The sequence below is a fragment of the Equus przewalskii genome, chromosome 3, assembly GCF_037783145.1.
Source record: "Equus przewalskii isolate Varuska chromosome 3, EquPr2, whole genome shotgun sequence".
NCBI classification, from domain to species: Eukaryota; Metazoa; Chordata; class Mammalia; order Perissodactyla; family Equidae; genus Equus; species Equus przewalskii.
Window position 1 is genome coordinate 119,244,677 of NC_091833.1, and position 22,445 is coordinate 119,267,121.

The 22,445-nt window shown below is 59.5% G+C and overlaps 1 protein-coding gene across 1 annotated transcript in view; it reads left to right on the forward strand.

Moving 5' to 3' along the window:
- CPLX1 (complexin 1) overlaps positions 1-10,155 on the forward strand; it is a 36,344-nt gene extending 26,189 nt beyond the window's left edge. Inside the window, exons 3-4 of the mRNA XM_070613498.1 lie at positions 3,389-3,564; positions 8,199-10,155. Of these exons, the coding sequence (XP_070469599.1) occupies positions 3,389-3,564; positions 8,199-8,396 (374 nt within the window). The 3' untranslated portion in view covers positions 8,397-10,155. The remainder of the gene's footprint in view (positions 1-3,388; positions 3,565-8,198) is intronic.
- Positions 10,156-22,445: the final 12,290 nt, after the last annotated feature.

The window sequence follows — 22,445 nt, forward strand, 5'->3', positions numbered from 1 at the left end:
GTTTTGACAGGGGTGACTGGTGTACATGAGCGGTCCCAGGAAAACCTGTCTGAGAAGACACTGGGTTGGGTGCAAGCAGGACAAAGTTCAGAGAAGGGAGCTCTAGTAAGAACAGCAGGTGCAAAGGCCCTGAGGTGGGAGCATCAGAGACCCTGACCCCACCCTCACCCCCCCCCCCCGCCCCAGGCTTGCAGAGAAAACGTCTTAGCCTCCCCATCTCCTGCAGCGTTGCAGGGTGGGGAGTTGGGGAAGAGGCCCCAGCCAGAGCAGGCAGGGGGAGGGGGGAGGGGTGGGTTGCTGGGGGTCGTGGGCAGACCCCAGGTCTCTTCTCAGGCTCATGCTGGCATTGCAGGCTCTGTGTGGACGTGGGTGAGTGGCTCTTTCTAGCTGCTGTTGGATTTCAGCATAACCGCCCCTCTCCCCACCCCCAAAGTATGGGACCTGCTCCTGAGTGGAGAGCTGCCTGACCTCGTCCTGCACTCGGGTCGTGACCCGGGCAGTCACTTAACTGTGTGGAGGAGTGGGTGGGAAGTGCCAGCCGTGCGCTCCCATCCTTATTTCTCACTGGGAAGCAGAGGCTGAGAGAAGAGTGAGGGGAGCGTGTGGTGGTCAGCCCCTAGGAGCCCAGCACGGACCCCAGCCTTGGCTTCGATGCACCTCCTGCAGTCGGAGACGTGGGCCAGGCTGTTGGGATCAGGGCCTTGGGCCCAAGGCGGAGCCACTCGGACCCTCAGTTTCCTCCTCTGTAAAGGCGGTGATGGGCGTGCCACTTACTCAGGGGTTGAGGTCTAAGGCAGAGGGCACGGGGCTGGGACTCCCAGGCGCTGCCACTTTGCCCCCCTGCCCCACCGTGCGGCGTCTGTGGCGGGAGAGCAAACAGCACGTGGGGTTCCTGTGCCAGGAACAAGCTTCTAGCACTTTCTGCTGCGATGCCACCGCGCCTTCTGGTTCCCAGCCCAGCAGCTTCTGGAAACACGCTGCAGACAGCACTGGGAGCCACGGGGTAAAGCCGCGCTGGGGGAGCGGCCTCTGCAAAGCAGCGCTGTGGACACCCAAGAGTGGGTCTCCTTTGGACAGTGAGTGGCTTTGCAGCCTGTCCGCGAGCACTAGCCCACCGCTGTGGAGTGACCTCTGGTCCTCTCCCCTGGCCTGGGAGAGGTCATCCAGCCTTCCCCAGTGCCCCTCCATCTGCTGGGCTAGCCCCTCCCCTGGCCTTCCCAAACCCGGCTGGCCAAGTGCACCAGCCCAGAGCTCAAGCAGGGGTAACCCTGATACTCAGAGCCAAAAGGGGCCCAGGCAAGCCCCCCAGTTCTGCACCTGGTGTAGAGAGCTCAGCACTCAGTTGGTGCTTAATAAAGGCTGTTTTGTCACTAGACCTATGGCCCAAGTAATGCAGTGGAGGACGTTTTGAGACCCAGCCCACTGATTCGAAGGGCCCCTCTGGTCCCCGCCTCAGCCACCACACGCCTTTCCCTCTCAGGAGAGGGATGTGGATGAGATGAGGTCACTCACCTGCACTTTAAGATGCTAGAACTTTCCAGGAGGGAGAAAGAGCAGTTGGCCACTCTCACTGTAGTGTGAATTAGCTTGTTCAAGTGGGGAGATTTACATAAAAGCAGTCTACAGGTGCTGTGGGTGGCCCCAGGCCAGGGAGGGTGCAGCTGCTCCCCAGACTGGGAGTTTGTTCCTGCCGCCGCAAGCCCCTCCCCCCTCCCCCCACAACCGCCCGAGACAGCAGCAGCAGAGGAGGCAGAGATCCGGGCCTAATTATCTGGGGAGCTGTTGGAAGCGTGCATAAGCAACTCTATGACCCAGTTTCCCTTGAGTCACTGGTCTGAAATCTGCTTTGCAAAACTGTGCACATGTGGATGAAAACACCATGAGGCTCTTAGATTTCTGTCAGAGTCTGGGCCTCGGCCGAGTATCCAGTACAGGTGGGCTCTCCATCCCCAGGGACAGTGGTGGCAAGTTGGTCTTGGCCCCTCCACACCCCACGTGGTGTAGGAGTTTCCAGCAGCAAGAAGGGCCACTCGGTGTAGCTGTGGCCCAGCCTGACGGACACCTGGTTTTCAGCTTAGAACACTCAACAAAAAGTTCTCCTCCCACCAACAGCTGGTGGCCTGTGCAAACTACTCCCTCTGCCCACGGAAGAGGTCCCTCATGAGTAACTGGCAAAGGCGGCATCTGGTGCAGAAATCTGCAGGAAAGGGACTCTCTCCAGGTTCAGTACTGCATGGACCTGTGCAGTATCAGAGTTGTACAATCCAAGAGCACCAAGGATGAATTCAGAGAAGGAGCAATACAGAGCTGGGTCTCAAAGCCAGGGTGGGAATGGGGGACACTTCTGGGTGCGGCTGGAGAGGGTGGTGGTGTTGCCACCCACCCACACAGACTTGGGGGGGATTCCTGTGCATTTCCACCTCACGGTCTGTTCTCGAGACGTGGACTTAGCTAGCCCTGGGCAGTGCTTCGGAGGGAGCATCCAGGGATCAGCAGACAGAGGCAACATCTCAGAGACCCCGTGCCTGGAGAGGCCAGGGAAGGAGACTGAAGTGGGGACGGCAGTCACCTGCCCGGCTTGGGATCATGGGAGGTTGGCAGGCACCAGGGAGCAACTCTCGGCGGGTCGGTGGGGGGGCGCCCTAATGAATGTGGCTGGTTCCCGGGAGCATGCAGAGGTGATGTGGAGGCTGGCCTTATTCCTGCTGGCCGTGTGCGCACGGGGTGCCCCACAGGGCTGGCCCCCAGCCGACCTGTGGCACCACAGTCCCCCTCCGCCCATGCCCTTGTGTCTCAGCCGATGCCTGCGGGCTCCGAGGCGGTAATTATAGGCCTCTGTCCTGTGGGCCGAGTCACACGGGGCGTCCAGGAGGGGTTTGTTGTTGCCTGTGAATCAGGAGGCATGAGAGAAGTGGTGGCTGGTGTGGCAGAGAAATTAGGGCCTTGGTGCCGCGACATGAAGCCGCCAGCCGCTCTGGCCAGGGGCCACCGCCCTGCCCTGCACACCAAGAGCCCCACCAGATGCCTGTCCCGGGGCTGCTCCTCAGTCCACATGTCCGTGTCCAGCCATTCCTTCCACCACCTTCCGGAAGCTGAGCCTCTGCTGGACATGGGACCCAGAGAAGTCACCTACCAGCCCACAGGAGCTCACACATGCAGTCATACACAGATACAGCCACAGCCGCACTTCCCTTACAAACCAACCTGTCCAGCAGTCACCTCCTCCCACCCCGACACCCCAAGGGCCACGCTTCCCCTGATGGATCGCAAACTCCAGAGTGCAGGTGGGGAGTAGGGCCGGGTGGAAGGAGAAGCGAGGGAGAGCCCAGCGGGACGGCAGCGCCATCCTGTCTGAGCAGTGACTGACTCACCACCTTTCTGTCCCCAGGGGCCACCAAAGACATGGGGAAGATGCTCGGGGGTGACGAGGAGAAGGACCCTGATGCTGCCAAGAAGGAAGAGGAGCGCCAGGAGGCGCTGCGGCAGGAGGAGGAGGAGCGCAAGGCCAAGTATGCCAAGATGGAGGCGGAGCGCGAGGCCATGCGGCAGGGCATCCGAGACAAGGTGGGCCGGTCCCGCCACACGGAGCTGGGCCCTGTCCCAGGCTGAGGGAGGCTGCAGGGCCTCCTCCCGCCCCTCCCTCCTTGGCGTCCCCTCGGCAGCCCTGGGAGGGCGTCCTGTGGGAGGGAGGACAGTGAGGTCCCATACCCCCGAATGTCCTCGCCAGGGTGAGGCCCCCTCTGTGGGGCCCCCAGTCCTTGCTGCTTCTGACAGCAGGCCGAGTCTCACCCTCCCAGGCTCCTTAGACGGGCGGTGGTTTCTGCAGGAGTAAAGCCCCAGCCTTGCTTGTCCTGTGCTGTCTCCCAGGACTGTTCCCACCCATGTACTCCCTGGAGAGGCTCTGCCCGCACGGGGAGGGCCCAGGCTGTCCAGGGGGCGGCTGGCTCACAGGCAGGTCCTGCGTGGGCTGGGTCATCCATAGGCAAGGACAACGCACCTGACCACCCCGGGGTGGTCACAGCAAGGTGTGGGGGGAGCAGGCCTGCGGGTGGTGATAGAGGCCACACTCTCTCCGAAATCATCTGGGCAACTTCCCCCATGAATCAGGCAATGAGCATCGTGCCCACTTTCCAGAGATGGGGAAACTGAGGCCCAGGACAGGAGTGAGCATGTGAGGCTGAGCTGGCAGCTAGCCCGAATGCCCAGCACAGGTGGTCTGTGACCCCAGAGGCATGTCCATCCAGCGGTCAGGTCGGACGGGTGGGAGAGGGCAGGCGTTAGGGCAGCTCCTCCAGCCTCATCCAAGGGGCACCGGGCTGGGCACCAGGCAGGAGCAGAAGGGGCCTCCCCAGGAGCTCAGGCGGCGTGGGCTCAAGACACCCCCGAACCATAGGGCCTCCCAAGGTCCTCGAGACCGTGCGTCTGGGGGCTCGCCCGCCACCCATGGCCCACACCAGGCCCAGGGCCCCTCCAGCGGAGGCGCTCACAGTGTCACTGGGTCCAGGTGCTGGGTGGAGGCTTGGTTTAGGGGTGCCACTTTCCTTGGTTCCTTACTGCCCCTGATCCTGGCGTCCTGGCTCTGGTATTCTCAGACCTTGCATATGAAACCCGCGGGTAGGCGGCCAGGCGCGGGGTGGTGGGGACCCCTGAGGGGATCCCCACAGTTGCTGCGCTGGACCAGCCGCGATGCCCGGGCTGCAGAGGGGGAAAGCTCAGACCCCAGGACCTCCTGCTGCTGGGTTCTGCCTTAGTGTCCCTGGGAGGGGCCAGCTGCACCTACCTGATGCAGAGGCCAGACCTCCTGAGGGGGGCAGCACAGGCGGGGCTCCTGCAGGTCTCTGAGCCCATGAGGGGTCCCCCACATTGACTGGGCGTGGTGGGCCACACACCCCAATGTCCCACCCCACTCGCTGGGCAACTTTCCTGGGGCCCTGCAGAAAGAGGAGTGGAGCCCACCGCCCCCAGGCCGGATCTGCACAACCAGGACTCGCGGTTTTGGGGAGAGACAGGAAGTGTGCCACACGGACCAGACACCAGAGAGGCAGCCAAACCCCACTCAGCCTGCCCTGGGGACATCAGTGTACGAACGATGGGGAAACGGGCAACAGGGAGGAGGAGGGCAGTCAGAGGACAGCGAGGCAACGAGAGACAGACAGACACAAAGACAGAAACAGCTGAGACCGCTGGGCAGTCTTCTGAGAAGGGAGAAGTCGGGGGCTGGGGGTGCGACAGAGACAGACATGAGGGGGGCTGGGGCAGCTGTTTGGAAGCTCATCTGCCTCTGTCTGTCTGCATCGGGCCACAAGCTGGCCATGGCTTTGCCCCAGGAGGACAGCGGTGGGGGATCCTGGGACGTGAACCTATTTGTCCCAGCCCGGATCATTTCGGCTGCTGTGGGATTACACAGGACTAGTGGGCCAGGGTCTGTCCTGGAGGGTCCGCTGGCAGGGAAGCTGTGGGGTATGTCCGGGAGCAGACAGACCCCCGGACACCACAGAGCTGTCTGCTGCGGGTTGGGGGCCGGGGGTCCTTTCCTGGGTGGCCGCACAGCTAATTGACGTGGCTTCACCGCGCCAGGCATGAGGGGGTGCGGGCAGGACCGGGGTGCCGGTGAGCCCCTCCTCGTGGGTCGGAGGCGGCTCAGGAGGGGTCTGACATGTTCTGGACGCCGGGGCACCAGGTCTGCCTGGTCTCCGCACTCCGGCCTCCAGTTTGGTCCACTCCCTCGCAGGAGCCTTCAGCTCCGCAGAGGTGCCCGCCCCGCCCCAGGGGCCTCCGGAAGGGGGCACGCTCAGCGTGGGTAGTCCGGGGGTCCCGGGATCCGAGGCGGCAGCTGCCCCTGCCCGCGACGTCCTGACCGTGGGGGCGGGGCGCCCCCTGGTGGCCGGTGCGGGGAACTCAGCGCCGGTGCCTCGCGCCCGTGGGCCCTGCTTCCCCTGGGGATGCCCAGTAAGACCCCACGCGCGGGAGCCCTGTCCTGCAGGTGTGGCTCCCCCAGGTGGCCCTCACTGGTCCCCGGGCGCCAGATCGGGCTCCCTCCAGCCCTCCGGTGCCTGTAATTCCCACGCCTCGTGGGGGCTGGTCCAAGAAGGAGGTGCCGAGCTGCCTGGTCCAAGATCCCAACAAACGGGGAGGCCAAGAGGCCGGGCCAGGGTCCAGGGAAGCGTTAGCGGACGTGGTGGACTTCTCACCTCAGGGGCTGTGGGCAGCGCCTCCCCACTCGGTCACGACGCGGGCTGCGACGGTCCAAGTGGGGGCGGGGGATCGGCCCACCTGAGCCTTATTTGCATACGCGCCACCTGGGTTGCATACGCAGCGCTGATTTGCATGCGCTCCGCCAGGTTCATGTTTCTGCCGCCCACGAACCGCGGCTTCCAGCCGGAACCGCCTCCTCTCCGCGCCGGGCTGGTGGGCCCCAGCCCAGCCGTCTCCCACGTACCCCCGCGATCACTTGTGGCTGTCTGAGGTTTGCGCTGATAACACGTGTGGGTGCGATTGCCAATTATTAGTTGTTTGGCCATATTACAGGGTCTCACCATTAATTAGCACCAATTTGCCCAGGGGCGCTCGCTGCCCTGGGCTCCCTCCCGGCCACAGAGTCTGAGGTGGGGCCTTGCCGTCTCACTGGTGAACAAGGATGGCGGGGCGCCTCGGTGGGCAGTGTTGCTGGTGAACCGATGGGCTGTGCCTGGGCATTTGTCTCTGGAGCTCAGAAGCCTCAAACCGTCTCCCCACCAGACCACATCAGAGCCAGGCTCTGGGGTGGACCCAGCTCAGGGGCCAGCGCCAGCAGAGCCACCGTGACCCTCAGGTGGAGCCCAAAGCGGCCTTAGCCTTGGAATGACTTTGAGCCTCAGTGGAGGGGCTGGGCTGGGCTGGGGGCAGGGATCTCCTTTCTGGACCACAGAGGGAAGACCTGACACTCTTGGCAGACAAGGTCCCTGCTTCCTGTTCAGGGAGGCTGCTCTGCTCAACGTGTTCTGGCCATTCCACACCGTCCCACTGTCACTCGTGTCCCTGCTGGCACCACGTTCCTGGGACACGCACTTGGCTGTGAGCCAGAGTGCAGGCTTGGGCAGCACGGCTTCCTATATCCAAGCCACAGACCTCCCCTGGCACATGTGTGTTCCTGCCGTGTGCACAGATGTCCCGTGGCTGTAGGAGCCTGTTGGGCTCTGTGCCCCAGCTGGAGGGAAGCACTGGTCTGACCTAGTTTCTGGCAGTGTCCTCTCCAGCCCACGCCCCACCCCGCAGGACTGAGCCACGTGTCCCTCCCTCCCTCTCCTTGGGAGCCCCAGGATGCTGCCCTCTGTGGTGAGGTTGATCCCCCGAGTGGGCTTGCACTCCTCTCGTGTGCTGTGGAAGGGCCTGGTGTCTGGCCAGCTTGTCACACTGTGTGCCCTCTGCTGACCTGGCATCAGCACTCAGTAGGGAGGGCCCTCTGGGCAATGTGCCCACTGTGCAGGATGTTCTTGGGCTCCCTCATCGCCCCTTCACTGAGACCCTCCCAGCCCTCCCGGCTCTTGTTCAGGGTGCAGAGAGGCTAAGGACCACTCAGGTCCCCTGCTGAAAAAGCACAGACACATCTCTCATCCCTTGGCCGCAGGTGCCCGAGAAAGGTCTGGGTTGTGCGCTGGTCACAGGTGGGCTGACAGCATGGCTTACTCCTCTCGGACCTCTGCTGAAGGTGGTCCTTGCCTCCCAGATGCCTGAAGCCAGCTGCAGCCTCAGGGGAGGAGATGGGTGCGTGCTGGGGGTGGGACACAGCCAGGCCCCCCAGTCTGGAAGCAGAGGGAAGGGCCTTCTTGGAGACCCAGGGTACGCCCCTGCCAGCATCAGAAGCAGAGCCTCCCACTTCTTTCAGGAGGAGCTGGTGAGGAGAGATGAGCAGGCAGTGGGGGTCCACCACCTGGCAGAAAGGCCATGCCCCAAGGCTAGCAAGCCTGCACTTGGGTGCTCCCGGTAGGATTCTGACACCCACACGTTCCCCCAGGCTCCTTCTTTAACCTCATTGATGCTTCTGCTCCCGTCCCTTCCCTAACCATGGCCCAGGACCTCAGACCCGGCCAAGGGGCGCCCCTCCCCCCAGCCTCGGCGGGTCCTGAGTTCGGCCCACCCGAAGGACAACCAGCCCCACACCCTCGGGGGGTGCAAGGTCCCCCGCCCACCTGACCCCTGCGCTCTCCACTCCCCCGCAGTACGGCATCAAGAAGAAGGAGGAGCGCGAGGCGGAAGCCCAGGCTGCCATGGAAGCCAACTCGGAAGGCAGCCTGACGCGGCCCAAGAAGGCCATCCCGCCGGGCTGCGGGGACGAGCCAGAGGAGGAGGACGAGAGCATCCTGGACACGGTCATCAAGTACCTGCCCGGGCCGCTGCAGGACATGTTCAAGAAGTAACGCCCCCGGCGGTGGACGGCGGCCCGCCGAGCCGGAGCCCCCACCCCCGACCGTCCCCTTCGCCCACCCCCGCACATGCCCTCCGCGGAGGCCCCCGAAGGGATGTCGGGAGCAGAGTGCAGCCCCCCAACGCCAATATAAGCCATAGTCCTAGGTGTGTCCGCCCCACGCCCCTCACGCCTCGGGAGCCTCCGCTCACCTCTCCTCCCCACCCCCTGCACTGCCATCGCCATCGCCACCGGGGAAGGGGCGTCCGACCTCTCCACCAACATGGCCCCTGTGGTCTGTGCTGGAGGCCCCGGGGACTGGTCCACGTGCTCCTCTGGCCGCGGGTGAGTTGGGCCCTCCCCCCGAGCCGTCCTGGGACGCCCCTTGCTCCCACCCTTCGCCGCTCACCCAGCAGCGCCGGAGGCCGGGGCCACGGAAAGGGCCAGCCCCTCGACCACCCTCGGTGCGCCGTCCCTGCGTTGGTGGGCGTTTGTCCGGGCCCAAACTCAGGAGCACAGCCATACTGGGGGGAGGCGCTCGTGCAGGCAGTCATGGGGGCTGAGAGGGGCAAGCAGCTGGTGCCTGGGTCCCCCTGGGGCAGGGGCGGGAAGCCCTCCGGCTTGGGATCAGCCTGGCCCCCCACCACCTCCTCCCCCACCGACACCTGAGTTGCTGGATCTCTGCATTTTCCTGTCCGCGGGTTGCCCACCTCTCTCCATCTGCTCCTCTCATATTCTTCGTCCGTCTGACTGTCTTTTCCTCTCCCTTCTTGGCCCACTCCCCTGGAGGGCTTTGCTTCTTGGGAATGCCCCGGCCCCGATCTCTTCCAACCCAAGAGAAACAAAGCAATAGGCTTAGGAGGAAACGCTCAGACTCCGCCCCCTCCCCCCCCGCCCCTGTAACTCATGCTCCCCTCTGAGTCTGGGCCCTGCGGCGCCCGGCCCACTCCCCTCCCTGGTTGGCACCTCCAGTCCTCTCCTCCGAGGCTGCTCTGGGGGGATCCCCTGCCCTCTGGCCTCTGACCTTCCGCGGGAGCCGGGGAGGAGACCCGGAGCCCTCGGGGGCGCGACCTGTGCGTCTGGAGAGGCGGGTGGAGACAAAAGGCCCGTCCTTCCCCTCCTCCACCGTCCCCTCCTCGGCAGAGTGCGGCCTCCAGTTGGGGGCCAAGGGGTGTCCCTGGCCCAGCGGGGGCGGCGTTTGCCGGAAACCACCGCGGGCCGACCCACCTGGCCTCCCGGCCCTTCCGTTTTCTCCCTTGTTTATTCTGCATCACAATATGTTGAATCTCAGGTAAATGAGGTCTTCTGCATCTGAGGAGTTTTATCTCGACAGAAAGCCCTTTCTGTCCATATCGAGAAGTCATCGTGTCCACGTGCTGCGGGCCGGGGCGTGGCCCTCCTTGCTCTTAGAGAAGCCATAACACTAGACGGCAATACGCGCCGCGCGCCCCTCCGTCCAGGGACGGAGAGCATGTCCGCCGCCCGCGCTGCGCCCGCGTCCTGCGCCCGCGCCCGCGCCCCTCCCCGTCCGTCTTTTTTAAAAGCGTGTTTTCACACTTTAAAAAGCCAGCTCTGAGCAGGCAGGGCGTTGTGTCGTAGAAACCCCGCATCGCTCCCCGCGCAGGGGGCGCCCGAGCAGCCGAGCTTGGTAGACCGTGGATGTCGTCTGTCCGTCTGTCCCCGCGCTGCGCCCCCTCCTGCATGTCGGAGGCCGCCGCGTGTGTTCCCTCCGGATGGAATCACAGCCAATAAACACCGGTGATTTCACCCTGCGCCGGAGTCCTGATTCCTCTCGGAGGCGACGGCGGCCGGGGGGAGGGCGCAGCACGGGGTCCTGGAGCCGGGGGACCCCCCCCCCCAGGGATCGGCACCCTCTTGGCCCTGTTGGACCCCCCCCTTGCTCACCCCACATCCTGCCACATAGGAAGCCCCTGCCCCTCTCACTGGGGTGACTGCAGGATTGCCCCACTACCCTGACCCAGATGGTCCCCTCTGACCAGTTCCCTAAGGCAGCCCCAGAGTCATCTCAATCTAAAACGCTGACCAGCCCCTTCAGGGCCCAACCCGTGAGTCTCCCGGAGCTGCACAGACCTTGGCACAGGCCTTTCCTTCCCCATACCTGTGCCAGCCGCTGGGGGCCCGGGGCCCGGTGTGCTGGCCACACCTCAGGCCCACCTGGTGAATTCTGGCACAGCCCGGAGGGTCCTGGCCCCTCCTTGTGCTGAGGAGGCCTCTGACCCCAGCAGCTCTGGGCCCACTCCCCAGGGGACACCTGCCCATCTGGGCTGAGGCCTGACGAGGAGCCCGTGGGACTTGCTGGCTCGCCCAGAGAACAGCCCTGCCGTCTCCTCTGGGCCCCCCGCCCACATTCTTCCTGTGCCCTAAGCCCACCCCGAGGTGCTGTGGCTGCTTGTGTCCCCAGAAAGGCCTTGTCTGACCCTCCCTTCTGGGGGCCTCTCTCCAGGAAGGCGGCAAGTCTGGGTCACCTGTGGCTTTTCCCACACCGCTGGCTGGGAATGCACACAGAGCTTCCAGTAAGACCTGACCAGCCAGGAGGACAAAGGCCGCAGAACCCTGCCCCTGCCCCTGGGCCCGCCTCATGGAGCTGTGCCCTGACGGCTGCCAGGGAGCCATGGCCCCTTTGCCTCTGCGGCTGGGTGGGTTGGGGAAGGTCTGGGAGGGGGCTGCTCTCCTTGAGCACAGGGCCGTGTCTCCTGTCCCCCTTCTTCCTGCCTCTGGGGGGAGTTTGGCCTCCAGCCCTAAGTCCTGCTGAGCAGCCCAGTGCACCTTCCGCTTGCTGAGGAGGGAGCGGCTGTCCACCCTCCCTCCCTGGATCCAAAACTCAGACACAAGTCTTTGCAGCCAACTCTGTGGCTCTGAGCTCTGCACGCCACCCCCAGCATGGTGCTCTCAGAAGGGCCCAGAAACTGCTTCCCCTCCCCCACCTGACTCAGTCCTGGACAGTGACGCAGATGTGCCAGGTGACCTGGTGCGCCTGGCCCCTGAACCCTGGCCAGACCTTCCTCAGCGATGGTGGGTCAGACCCCTCAGATGACTGGGTCCGTGGACTCGAGGGAGAGGCACTCGCTCACTTGATGTTTCTTGAGCCCCTACGATATGCTAAGCTCGGTTCCAGGCACTGACTGGGATAACGAGGTCCTTTCCTCCTGGAGCCGATTTTTACAATGCCAGGAGACAGAGATAACACAGGAGTCAAGCGGTGATTTCTTCTATGGGGAAATTGAGCAGGATAAGACAGGATGACGGGGGCGATCCTCTCACCTCGGAGGGGTGTCGTGTGCAGACACCCCAAGGAAGGGGGAGGGAGGCCCGTGGGCCTCCAGTGGGAGAGCATTCCAGGCAGAGGAACAGCCACACCAGGGCCCTGACGCAGGAGATGCCCTGGGCACTTCACAGTGGTGACCATGACTCCCGCTGACCGTGGCCTTTCAGGGTGGTGACCGTGACTCCAGCTGACCATGGCACTTCAGGGTGGTGACCGTGACTCCAGCTGACTGTGGGCTTGTGACGCTTGCCTTTTAGCAGAGTCTCTTTCTTTGCTGTGAATTTAACTCTATGTTGAGAAGCAGAGCACATTTTCATTCTGGGTGCCCTCCAGAGACATCGCCACTCCACAGGCGCAGGTCATCCCGTCTGCTGGCTGTAGGAACTCCTCTCCCTGGCCCTGCACACAGCAGCCCTGGCAGCTGGCAGTGCTCTGCTTCAGTTTCCCATCTCCTCTCCTCTCAGGCGACCTGCACTTCCTGAGCTGCCTGAGTCACAAGCCACTTAACCATCAAGGCTGTCAGGACAAAATTTTAGAGGTCTGGTTATTAAGCACCAATTTGTCCAGTTCCGCTAATCCGCAGCTAGACATCCTGCTGTCCACAATCAGAGCCAGCGGGACCGAGGCACCCTAGGTCTATGCCACCTGTCGACACAACTCGGAAATGGCTCCATTCTTGTCTTAGCAGCTTCCCATTAGGTCTGAGAGGAGGGGTCCCGTCGCGGGTGAGGGGCGGTTCCCGTGAAGCCTGGGTCGGGCGGGGTGAGGCGCCTGGACCAGAGGCGGGATTCGGGGCTCAGGCTGGGGGCGGGACTGGGGCAGAATTAGGGGGATCCAGCTGGGGAGGGTTGGGAGTGGAGCTGGGGGTAGGATGGGGGCAGGTTTGGGGGGCAGGGCTTAGGCGGAATTAGGGGGGATCCAGCTGGGGGGTTGGGAGTCGAGCTGGGGGCAGGATGGGGGTGGGTTTGGAGGCTCAGGCTGGGAGCTGGGCTGGGGCGGAATTGGGGGGATCCAGCCAGGGGATTGGGAGTCGAGCTACGGGTCCAGGCTCGACCCGTAGGGACTGGGTCGGGCTCAGGCTGCGGCAATCCCAGGCCAGAGTAGGCCACGCACGCGAGGACGGAAGGGCCACACGGCACGCCCTTGCCCAGTGCCGCCAGACTCCGGAGCTGAGGCTCAGCCTGCAGCTGCGCCGGGGGCTGGGATCCCACCGACCCGCCCCGCCAGCCCGAGCCAATCAGCGCTCGCAGATCAGACGCCGTGATTGGCTCCGAGAGCATCATGTGGCAGTGGCCTTGCCAATCAGAACCGGGGAGGTGCCAACGCAGGGTCGGGGGAGCCTCCGAAAGTCCTCCCTTGACCCTGCCCCATGAGCGTCCTCCCCTGTCTGTCCTCCCCAACTGTCCTCCCTAGACAGTCCTCCCCCGAGGCTCCTCCGACTGTCCTCCTTGTGTCCCCACACGAAGCCAGCCCCGCCTCCACGTGGTCCCCCCCTCGGGACGAGGCCCGTGGGATGTGAGGCCTGAGTGCTCCCTGGCTGGCGGAGCAGAGGTGCCTGCCGGTCTGAGGACAGAGTGGGGGTGGGCCCCGCCCAGTGGCCCCTCAGGACCCCAGGAGCTGAGGAGGGGGCTGGGGATTGACCAGGCTCAGGGGCTCCACTCTGCAGCCTGAGGCTCACGGAAGACCCACAGCCAAGTGGGCCGGCTCTGCGGTGCCCAGAGTCCTGTGCTGTTCACACTGCCAGTCTGGAGGTGGGGCCTGGCAGCACCTCCCTCCTGCTGGCCTCCAGGACCCCACTCAGGTCTGGGGCCAGCCCCCTGGCCTCAATGGTGCCCGGAGTGATTTCTCTCAGCCCCAGAGAACAAGGCATGGGAATCGAAGCTTAGTTGACTTCTACAAAATAAAACACTGTTTTTTGCACGCTTGAGTGAGTCCACTGAGATTTATGCTGTGCAAAGGCAAAGAAGGACTTTGCCAGGAGAGAGGGCGGGGGTCCAGTGTGCCTGGGGAAAGGCCTGGAGGCTGGGATGTGACAGGGCGAGGGCCTGGCAGAAGCTCTGGGGTGCCGCCATCCTGGAGCAGGAGACCCCAGGACTGATGGGCGGAGGAGGACATCTCAGGGGTACAGCTCCTGCCACGGCTCTTCTCGTCTCTCCAGAGTGCCCTGTGCAAAGATGATTCCTTGGAAAGGTACCTGTCAATGTCTTATTAACTAACCTTCCAGGCCTGCCCAAACACTGACCTTTAATTTGCTTTAAGAACAAACCTTTGGTGTGGGTGCTGCTGGCAGCCGCAGAGAGAGCTTGCCCACAAGCTGGGCCCCATGCTCTGTACCCAGGTGGCCAAAAATCCTGATTCTCTCAGAGGAGTCCTAGATTCCAGGGCCCATCAGCCAGAACTCAGCCTCTCTACTCACGTGTCTACCAGGCCCAGGCTGTGACCCTGCAAAGGAGGGGGCACACCCCATCACACCTCCTGGCCCTCCCTCACCACCCAGGACTGGGAACAGGGGTGGGGCCTGGCTGGAACTTCCAGGCTAAGATTAACGATTGACGCTCTCCATGGATTCTCTCTCCTGCAGCCAATTCATCATACAGTGAGCAGAAATAAAGTTAAATGAATAATCAAGTCACCAACCAGGAGAAATTCACCAATGGCTGGGGCAGGAAATATACAAGAAAACCTAGAGGCAAGGGGATGCCAAATAACAAAGAACACACTATGATGGGGGGTGTGAAAGGGCACCCCGACCCAGCTCCAGTGGCAAAGGTGGAGTAATCTGAATGACAGATAGTGTTGGATTCTAACCCAAGTATCAAATAAATGTCTATGAGTCCTCACTGATATGAATGACTGAATAAACAAATAACTGGGGGAGAGAAACAAATGTCTCATGCAGAAGGATTCCAGCTAACTCACATAGACGCTGCCCTTGAGGGGTGGAGCAAACTCCCCAGCCTGCGTGTGGGCTGCACGTGGTGAAAGAGCACGTATGGGGAGGGGCTAAAAACAGGAGCGTGCAGTGCAGAGATGGGACCCACCACCACTGCAGGAGGCCGGGGTCAGCATCCACAGCCACAGGTCACACGACAACGCGTGTCCCTGATAATGGGACGGGATGAGACCTCACCTCTGTGGTCCTCCTCCCCAAACCCATATCCCCAGTCGAACCATGAGAAAAACAGACAGATCCCAGCTGAGGGACAGGGACGCTCTACAAAAGAAGACAGCCAGCACTCCTTACAACCGTCAAGGTCATCAAAAACAAGGCACGTCTGAGAAACCGCCACAGCCCAGACAAGCCTGAGGACACGTAAGGAATAAGGTAGGGTGGTGTCCTGAGACAGAAAAGGATTTCAGGCAAAGACTAAGAGATCTGCATCAAGAACAGATGTCAGTTAATAAAAATGTACCCGTGTTGGTTCACTCGTGGCGACAAGTGTGCTGCACTAACGGAAGATGCTAACAACAGGGAGAACTGGGGCAGGGTACGTGGGAACATGCTCCACTGTCTTCACAATTTTTCTGTGAATCTAAAACTCTTTCAAAATTAAAAGTTTACTTAAAAAATTTAACTGGAAAAGGCATGATCCAATTCAATTAATATTACGACCAGCAGCTGATGAAAGACACAGAGGAGAGGGACGCGCAGGTCGGCCCCTGAACAGCGCACCTGCCCACAGAGCCCCAGAGCCACAAGGGAGAATGGGCCGTCCTGGGTTGCTTCCTGGACGTTCTCTTTCCCCCCCTCTGACGGGGCTACGGGGAGGCAGGTCGGCAGGGGACAGGGAGGAGCAGGCTGGCTCCTGATGGGAGCGAGGGCTCTGGGAATGAGTCAGAGCATCTGCCTCTCCACCCAGCCCTGCTCGCTGGGGTGAACCTGGCCAGGTTGCCTGGCACCATCTCACCAAGCACAGGGCAGGCTGACCGCCCTGGCCCAGATGAACTCTGCCCAGCCCCTGCCAAACTCTCAGGCCACAGAGGCGTGCAGGGTCATCAAAAGCCCAGCAGCGCTCCTGCCCAACACAGAATAAAAAGCAAATTGGGTCAGAAACGGTGGGAAGAGAGTAAAACCTCAGCTCACTCTCTCTAAGCTGGATCCCAACTCTGGACATGAGCAGAAGGGAAAGAACCAGCAAGGTGACCGGCAGACACCTGCAGAGGGGCACGCAAACACGGACAGCAGCCCCATGGAGAAGAACAGCAACTCAAGACACAGCAGGGGAGAGCCGAGCTCCACAGAGCCCCAAGTCCTGAGGGAAAGAACGCGTGACCAGGGGGACGCGGCTCAGGGAGAGGGCGTTTCACACATCTCTTAGTGCTGAGTCGAACAAGCAGCTGAAAATCGGGGAAAGATAAAGAAGATTCAAACAACACAATTGGCTGCCTGAGGTATGAGGAGCTCTGTGCTCAGCAGAGAAATGCACATTCTTGTAAAGTTCACTTGAATTTTTACAAAAAGTGACCGCTGACTGGGCTGTAAGGCTGGTCCCCACCACATGCATACGACTCGCATGAGACGGAACACTGCCTAGTCCCAGGACAGCAGGTGTCGAGACCCACACACAGAGATAATCAGAGACCCCCGTGGATTCGGAAATTAAACTTCCTAATTGCCCAAAGGACAGAGAAGACAGAAATGGACTGCTATCTTTTTAGTATGTCATTATAAATTGCTTTAAAAATTTCAGGGCGACCACGGCAAGAACAGAACATGAACACGTGTATAACTCACACACAGGAAGGAGGGAGAAAACTTACTAATCTAACGGGGGCAGAAATGAGGTGGGAGGAAGCAAGCAGGAAGTACGAAAGAGGCGGCAACACTGGGTCCCCACATTTCCAGTCATGTGGGCAATCGGGCAGCTGCCGGGGCCACCCGTCCCTTATTGGCTGCTCTGGAGCCCCAGCTACTCCGTGATGCCTTTTCCCAGAACTGGCTCTGCTGGTGCGGCAGCCAGAAGTGCAGGAGCTAACACCCTGAGGGCTGGCCAGGGGGCTGCGAGACCGCTGCTTCCACCCTGGGTCGGGAAGGGGCACAACTCCCAGGCACGTACTTGCCCCGCATCCCAGAGTCCCACAGGAACAGCCTTCAGTCCCCTGTGAAGCTGGCTCAAGAAACCACATCCAACCCACGGCGCCCTGCAGCTGAGCAGGGTGGGCGTATCGCTGGCGTGGGAGACGGAACACACACCGTGGAAGCTCTGGCGACCCGGTGAGCAGGGCTTCCAGGACGGGTCGGGTCTGGTGTCGGGGGCATGTCGAGGAGGCGGGCTTTGCTCTGGACTGGATGCTGTGGGGAAGCAGGGTCCTTCTGAGACTGGGCGTCTCCACGCACCTTCTCCAGAGGGAGAGGCCTGGAGCGAGGCCGTCCCGGGGATTCTCTGGGACGGGGGCCAGTGGGTCATTTTTGTGGCTCAAACCATGTTTACATTTTGTTTGTGTTCAGATGCAATTACAAAGTCCTCTTGTTTCTGTCTTGACCTATCAAGGTGCTCTGCCTGGCTGTGTCATGTGAAATGGTGTCTGTTGATGGGGACCAGCCTGGTGGGGAGGGCCAGGCCTGCTCCTGGAAGTCAGGGTGCTTTTCTCCTCCTCACTGGCTGCCTTCCACCCCCGAATCACATCTCTGCTTCCCGCCTGGTGGTCCCAGCTCCTCCAAGTGAAGGACTTGGATGCCAGCCCGTCTTCGGGGTGACTTCTGGGGGAACACAAATGAAGACAGTTCACACCAAAGTGGCTGAGGAAGCAGGCCCACAGCACGGGATCAGAAAGGATGGCTTGCTCCGGTGGGGCGTGGGGAGGTGACCCCTGGCATGCTGCGGCACCCAGTGGCCACATCTGTCACCTGGCGATATGCCCAGGGCTAAAGCCATAGCAGCCACGGGGCGAGGTTGTGTGGACGGCTGGTCACTATCGGTAGCACCAGTGTCCTGAAGGGTGTAAGTTGATGCCCCAACTCAAGGGGCCTCAGGCAGCCTTTTGAGAGACCCAGATCTTCTGTGGTCAAGGGCGGGGCTGTGGGGAGAGCAGCCCTCCCGGGCCTCCTGGGCAGAGTCAGCCCCTGCTCTGGAGGAAGCGCCCCTGAGATGGGGGGTGGGGTGGGCAGTGCCCAGTGGAGCCCTCGAGAGTCTCGGCTTAGATTCCCATGAAGACCTGAGCTTGAAGAGGTGGTGACCCTTGCCCTGGATTCATGGGCAGTGGCCCCTCACAAGCTGCCCCCTCCTCTCATGGAGCTGATCCTGCCTCTGCCAGACTGGGGAAAGCAGAGCTGGAGGACCCCATGGGTGCACACTGTGGGGGCCAGGAGAGCGCCAGGAAGGCTCCTGTGGTGCTGGGCGGGTGGCGAGGGCCCAGCATGCAAGGCGCTCTTCTGTGGCTCCCAGCTTCAAGTCTCAGCAAGGACTCTGGAGCCAGTCCTCAGGTGGGGTGTGGACAAATTGATGCCCCACTGCTGCTGACACTGCCTGCCCAGAACACCGGGAGGGTCCAATGGCTGTGAGGCCAGAGGCCACCAGCTGAGTGAGCCTGCGGAGGCTGGGGCACATGGCCACGCTGAAGCCGTGGGAGTGCTGATGAGGGGCGCGTCGCACACAAGCTCGCAGCAGGCCTGGTGACGGTGGGAGACACAGCATTGGGACAGCCCTCTGGAGTCAGCAGAGATGATGATATGGTAGAACTCCAGAGCAATAGCGGCCAGGAGACTTGAAGGGAGCGGGTCGAGGTCCCAACCACACCCATGGACGCCACCAGATCCTCACAAAGCCAGCAACCATGCGGCGACAGTGGAAACCATGAGCCTAACCACGTGGTGGCTCCATGTCCAGCTGCGAGGGCAGGTGGGGAGAGGACACAGCTGCCATGCATGGTGTGTGGATGGGAAGCAGCCTGCGCTCGTTGGAGCACGCCAGTGTGCACTCACGTGCACGATCGTGCTCCTCCTCTGGGCCCCCTGTCCTCTGGGGAGCAGGCATTCTGCGTCCATCATCCAGACATCCTGTGGGGCGTCACCCTGGCCAGCGGCAGGCAGACCTGGGAGGCAGACCTGGGGCGAGGAAGCTGGAGTGAGACACGGACACAGGAGTGCCAGAGGGCGGAGAAAATCCCACAGAAATCCAGGGGCTGCTGACACTAAATCTCATTTTGTGTTTTTTTTTTTAAAACTGAGGAAGAATTTACAGAAATATGCACACATCTCAGTGTACAGTTTGGCGATTTTTGACAAACTCCATGTTACCTGCTCCTTTCTCCAGATACAGGACATTTCCATCAACCCCAGAAATTTCCCCAAGGCCACTTCCCTATAAAGCCCCAATTCTCTCCGCCAAAAGCAACTGCTGTTCTGATTTCTGCCGCCAGTTATTGGTTTTGTCTGTTTTTCACCCTCATACACGTGGATTGTGTGTACATCTTCTTTCGTATCTGGCTTTTCCATTCGGCAGGTTTTGCAGACTGGGGCTGTGGCGCATGTGGCCTTGCGTTGCTGAGTGAGGCTGCCTTAGGCGGATGCACAGCCATTCGTCTTTGATCAACACTGGGTCATATCCATTTTAGTCACAAGAATAAGCTGCTACAAAGTCTTTTTATGGACGTCTGCTTCCGCTGCTCTTAGTGGACCCCACAGGCGGCATTGCTGGGTCACGCGTAGGTGTGCGCCTAACTTTAGAAGAAACTGCCAAACTGTTTCCCAAAGTGGCTGCACCAGCATCTGAAGAATAAGTCAACATCCCCATCAACACTTGGTGGTGATGTCTGTCTCAGCCCCTTTGGGCTGCTTTAATAAGAACACCACAGACGGGGTGGCTTAAACGACGGATATTTATTTCTCACGGTTCTGGAGGCTGGACAGTCTGAGATCAGGGTGCCGGCAGAGTCGGTGTCTGGTGAGGGTCCCTTCTCGGTTCATAGGTGGTGTCTTCTCGCTGTGTCCTCACGTGGCACGAGGGGCGAGGGAGCTCTCTGGGGTCTCCTTTGTAAGGGCACTGATCCCATTCACGACCTAAGTGCTTCCCAAAGGCCCCACCTCCTGACGCCACCACTGTTGGGGATTAGGATTTCAACACAGGAAATTTGGGGAGACACGTTCAGTCCATAACAGGCTTTTAAGTTTTAGTCATTCTGGTGAGTTTGCAGTGCTGCCTCACTTTGTTTAATTGGCATTTCCGGGAAGACTAATGGTGAGCACTTTTTCACGTGCTTGTTGGTACTTGCATATCTTCCTTTAAGAAGTCTCTGTTCAAATCTTTTGTCCATTTAGAAAATAGGATTGTCTTTTTTAAAAAAAGCTGATAGATGATTTTTCTGAGCCACTTTAGGTCTACAGAAAAATTGAGCGGCAAGCACGGAGACGTCCCATAGACCCCAATTCCTCCTCCAACTTCCCTTGTTATTAACATCTCCCTTTACTCTGGTACGTTTGTTACAATTGTGAACCAATATTGATACGTTGTTATTAACTACATGAGTGTTCACTCTTGGTGATACATTCTATAGATTTTGACACATGTATAAGGACGTGTATCCACCGTTACAGCATCATCCAGGATAGTGTTACTGCCCTACAATCCTCTGTGCCTCCCTGTTCATTCCTCCTTCCAGATCCTTCCAACCACTGATCTCTCCCGTCTGCAGAGTTTTGCTTTTTCCAGAACGTCATAGAGTTGGAATCATACAGTGTGTAGCCTTTCAGACTGGCTTCCTTCATTTACCAATATGCATTTAAGGTTCCTCCATGACTTCATGGCTTGATAGCTCATTTCTTTTTAGTGCTGAATAATATTCTGTCATCTGGGTGGACCACAGTTTATTTATCCATTCACCTACTGAAGGACATCCCGGTTGCTTCTGAGTTTTGGTAACTATGAATAAAGCTGTTATAAACATTCAGAAAAGTTTGTGTGGATGTAAGTTTTCAGCTCCTTTGGGTAAATATCAAGGAGCATGATGGCTGGATTGTATGGTGAGTGTACGTTTGGTTTTGTAAGAAATTGCCACCTCCCCACCCTCTAGATCCCTGGGGTCCTACAGACGATGGAACAGTAAACACTACAGGTATCAGAAGCACCTCCCAGAACTCTCAGTGAGAACTTACGCCCAATTTGTGATTCCCAAGGTCTCAGTGAAAGAAGCTATTTCCCACCAACAAGAGTATAATCTTAGTCTGAACATTTCTCATACTTGGTTTATTTGTTATAAAGCCCAGACTCTTCTATCTTTGGAAAGATTTTTGACTAAAAGCGTTCTTAAAGAAGCAACTTTGACCCCTATGTTCATCGCAGCATTATTTACAATAGCCAAGACGTGGAACCAGCCTACATGCCCAGAAACTGATGATTGGATAAAGAAGATGTGGTATATATACACAATGGAATACTACTCAGCCATAAAAAAAGACAAAATTGGCCCATTCACAACAACGTGGATGGACCTCGAGGGTATTATGTTAAGCGAAATAAGCCAGTCAGAGAAAGATGAACTCTATATGACTCCACTCATAGGTGGAAATTAGTATACTGATAAGGAGATCTGATCGGTGGTTACCAGGGAAAAGGGGGGGTGGGGGGAGGGCACAGAGGGGGAAGTGGTGTACCCACAACATGACTAACAAAAATGTACAACTGAAATCTCACAAGGTTGTAATCTATCATAACATTAAAAAAAAAAAGCAACTTTGTTTTCATAGAACCGCAATACATTTAAAAAAACCAGTGGAATAAATGCAGTGGCCAAATAATTTATTCTTTTATGTCCAAATAAAACCCAGATGCAATTAAGCTGCAACAAGAGCACTACCGTGGAGAGAACACGTTAGCCTGTGCGTGGTTTGGACGCTCACGTCCCTCTCCTCTGGAGCTGGAAGGGGCCTCGCTGCCACATAAATCAGAGCAGAAGGTCGAACTGTAACGAGAGTCTGATGGAGGGAGGGACTTGTGCGTCCTGCAGGAGACAGTTTTTATAAAAGCGAGGTTGTATTTCAGCGTAACTAGGAGAGGGCGATAACTATCATTCTCGGGAGGGGCCATTGCTGTGCAGTCGGCCCCCACCCCCGTGGGTCTGGCCGTGGAGGCCCCTTAAGAGAGGTTTGTTGCACCCATTGGGGGTTTTATCTTTAAGAACCAAAAATCAAAGGGAGATGTTTATCCTTGTCCGTGTGGCCAGCGTCTGCAGCATGTGTGTGCTCCTGAGATTGAGGCCTTTCCACGCAGGCCACGGCACAGCTGACGCCATTTCTTCTGTACGCACTTGCTCCCTTTTAGGGGACGCACATCGCATCTGTGTGTAACAGCACTTACAGTTAAAATGGGACTTGCACATTTTCATGCACATGGAATTGCATGGGGAAATGAAACCGCCGCGAGAGCTACAGGGAGCGGCACGCAGCCCTTCAGGGCTGACAGCCTGCGGCACTCGGGGGACGCAGACCCGGCTGCTCGCCTCCTCTTTCCCAGAGTCGCCTCTTACAGGTTGTTGACCTGGTCGTGGCTTTGCAGCATCTGCAGCCCGTGGTCTGTGGGCGGAGCTGGGGGATCTGCCTGGAGCTCTCAGACGCCTGGGGCCCACTGACCTCGCCTCATGGGGGCAGAGACTTCACCGTCAGCCACGTGGTCTACCAGCGGACGGGACCTAATTGTGAGGACTCCATGTAGTTTACTCCACGTCTAAATGACTCGAACATTTACATGTGGTTTCAGCCAATATCTTGACATTTGTTGGATGGAGGAAACAACTTACTGAAAGTGACTGAAACAGGTAAAGTCAGTTTCTTAAAACTATACT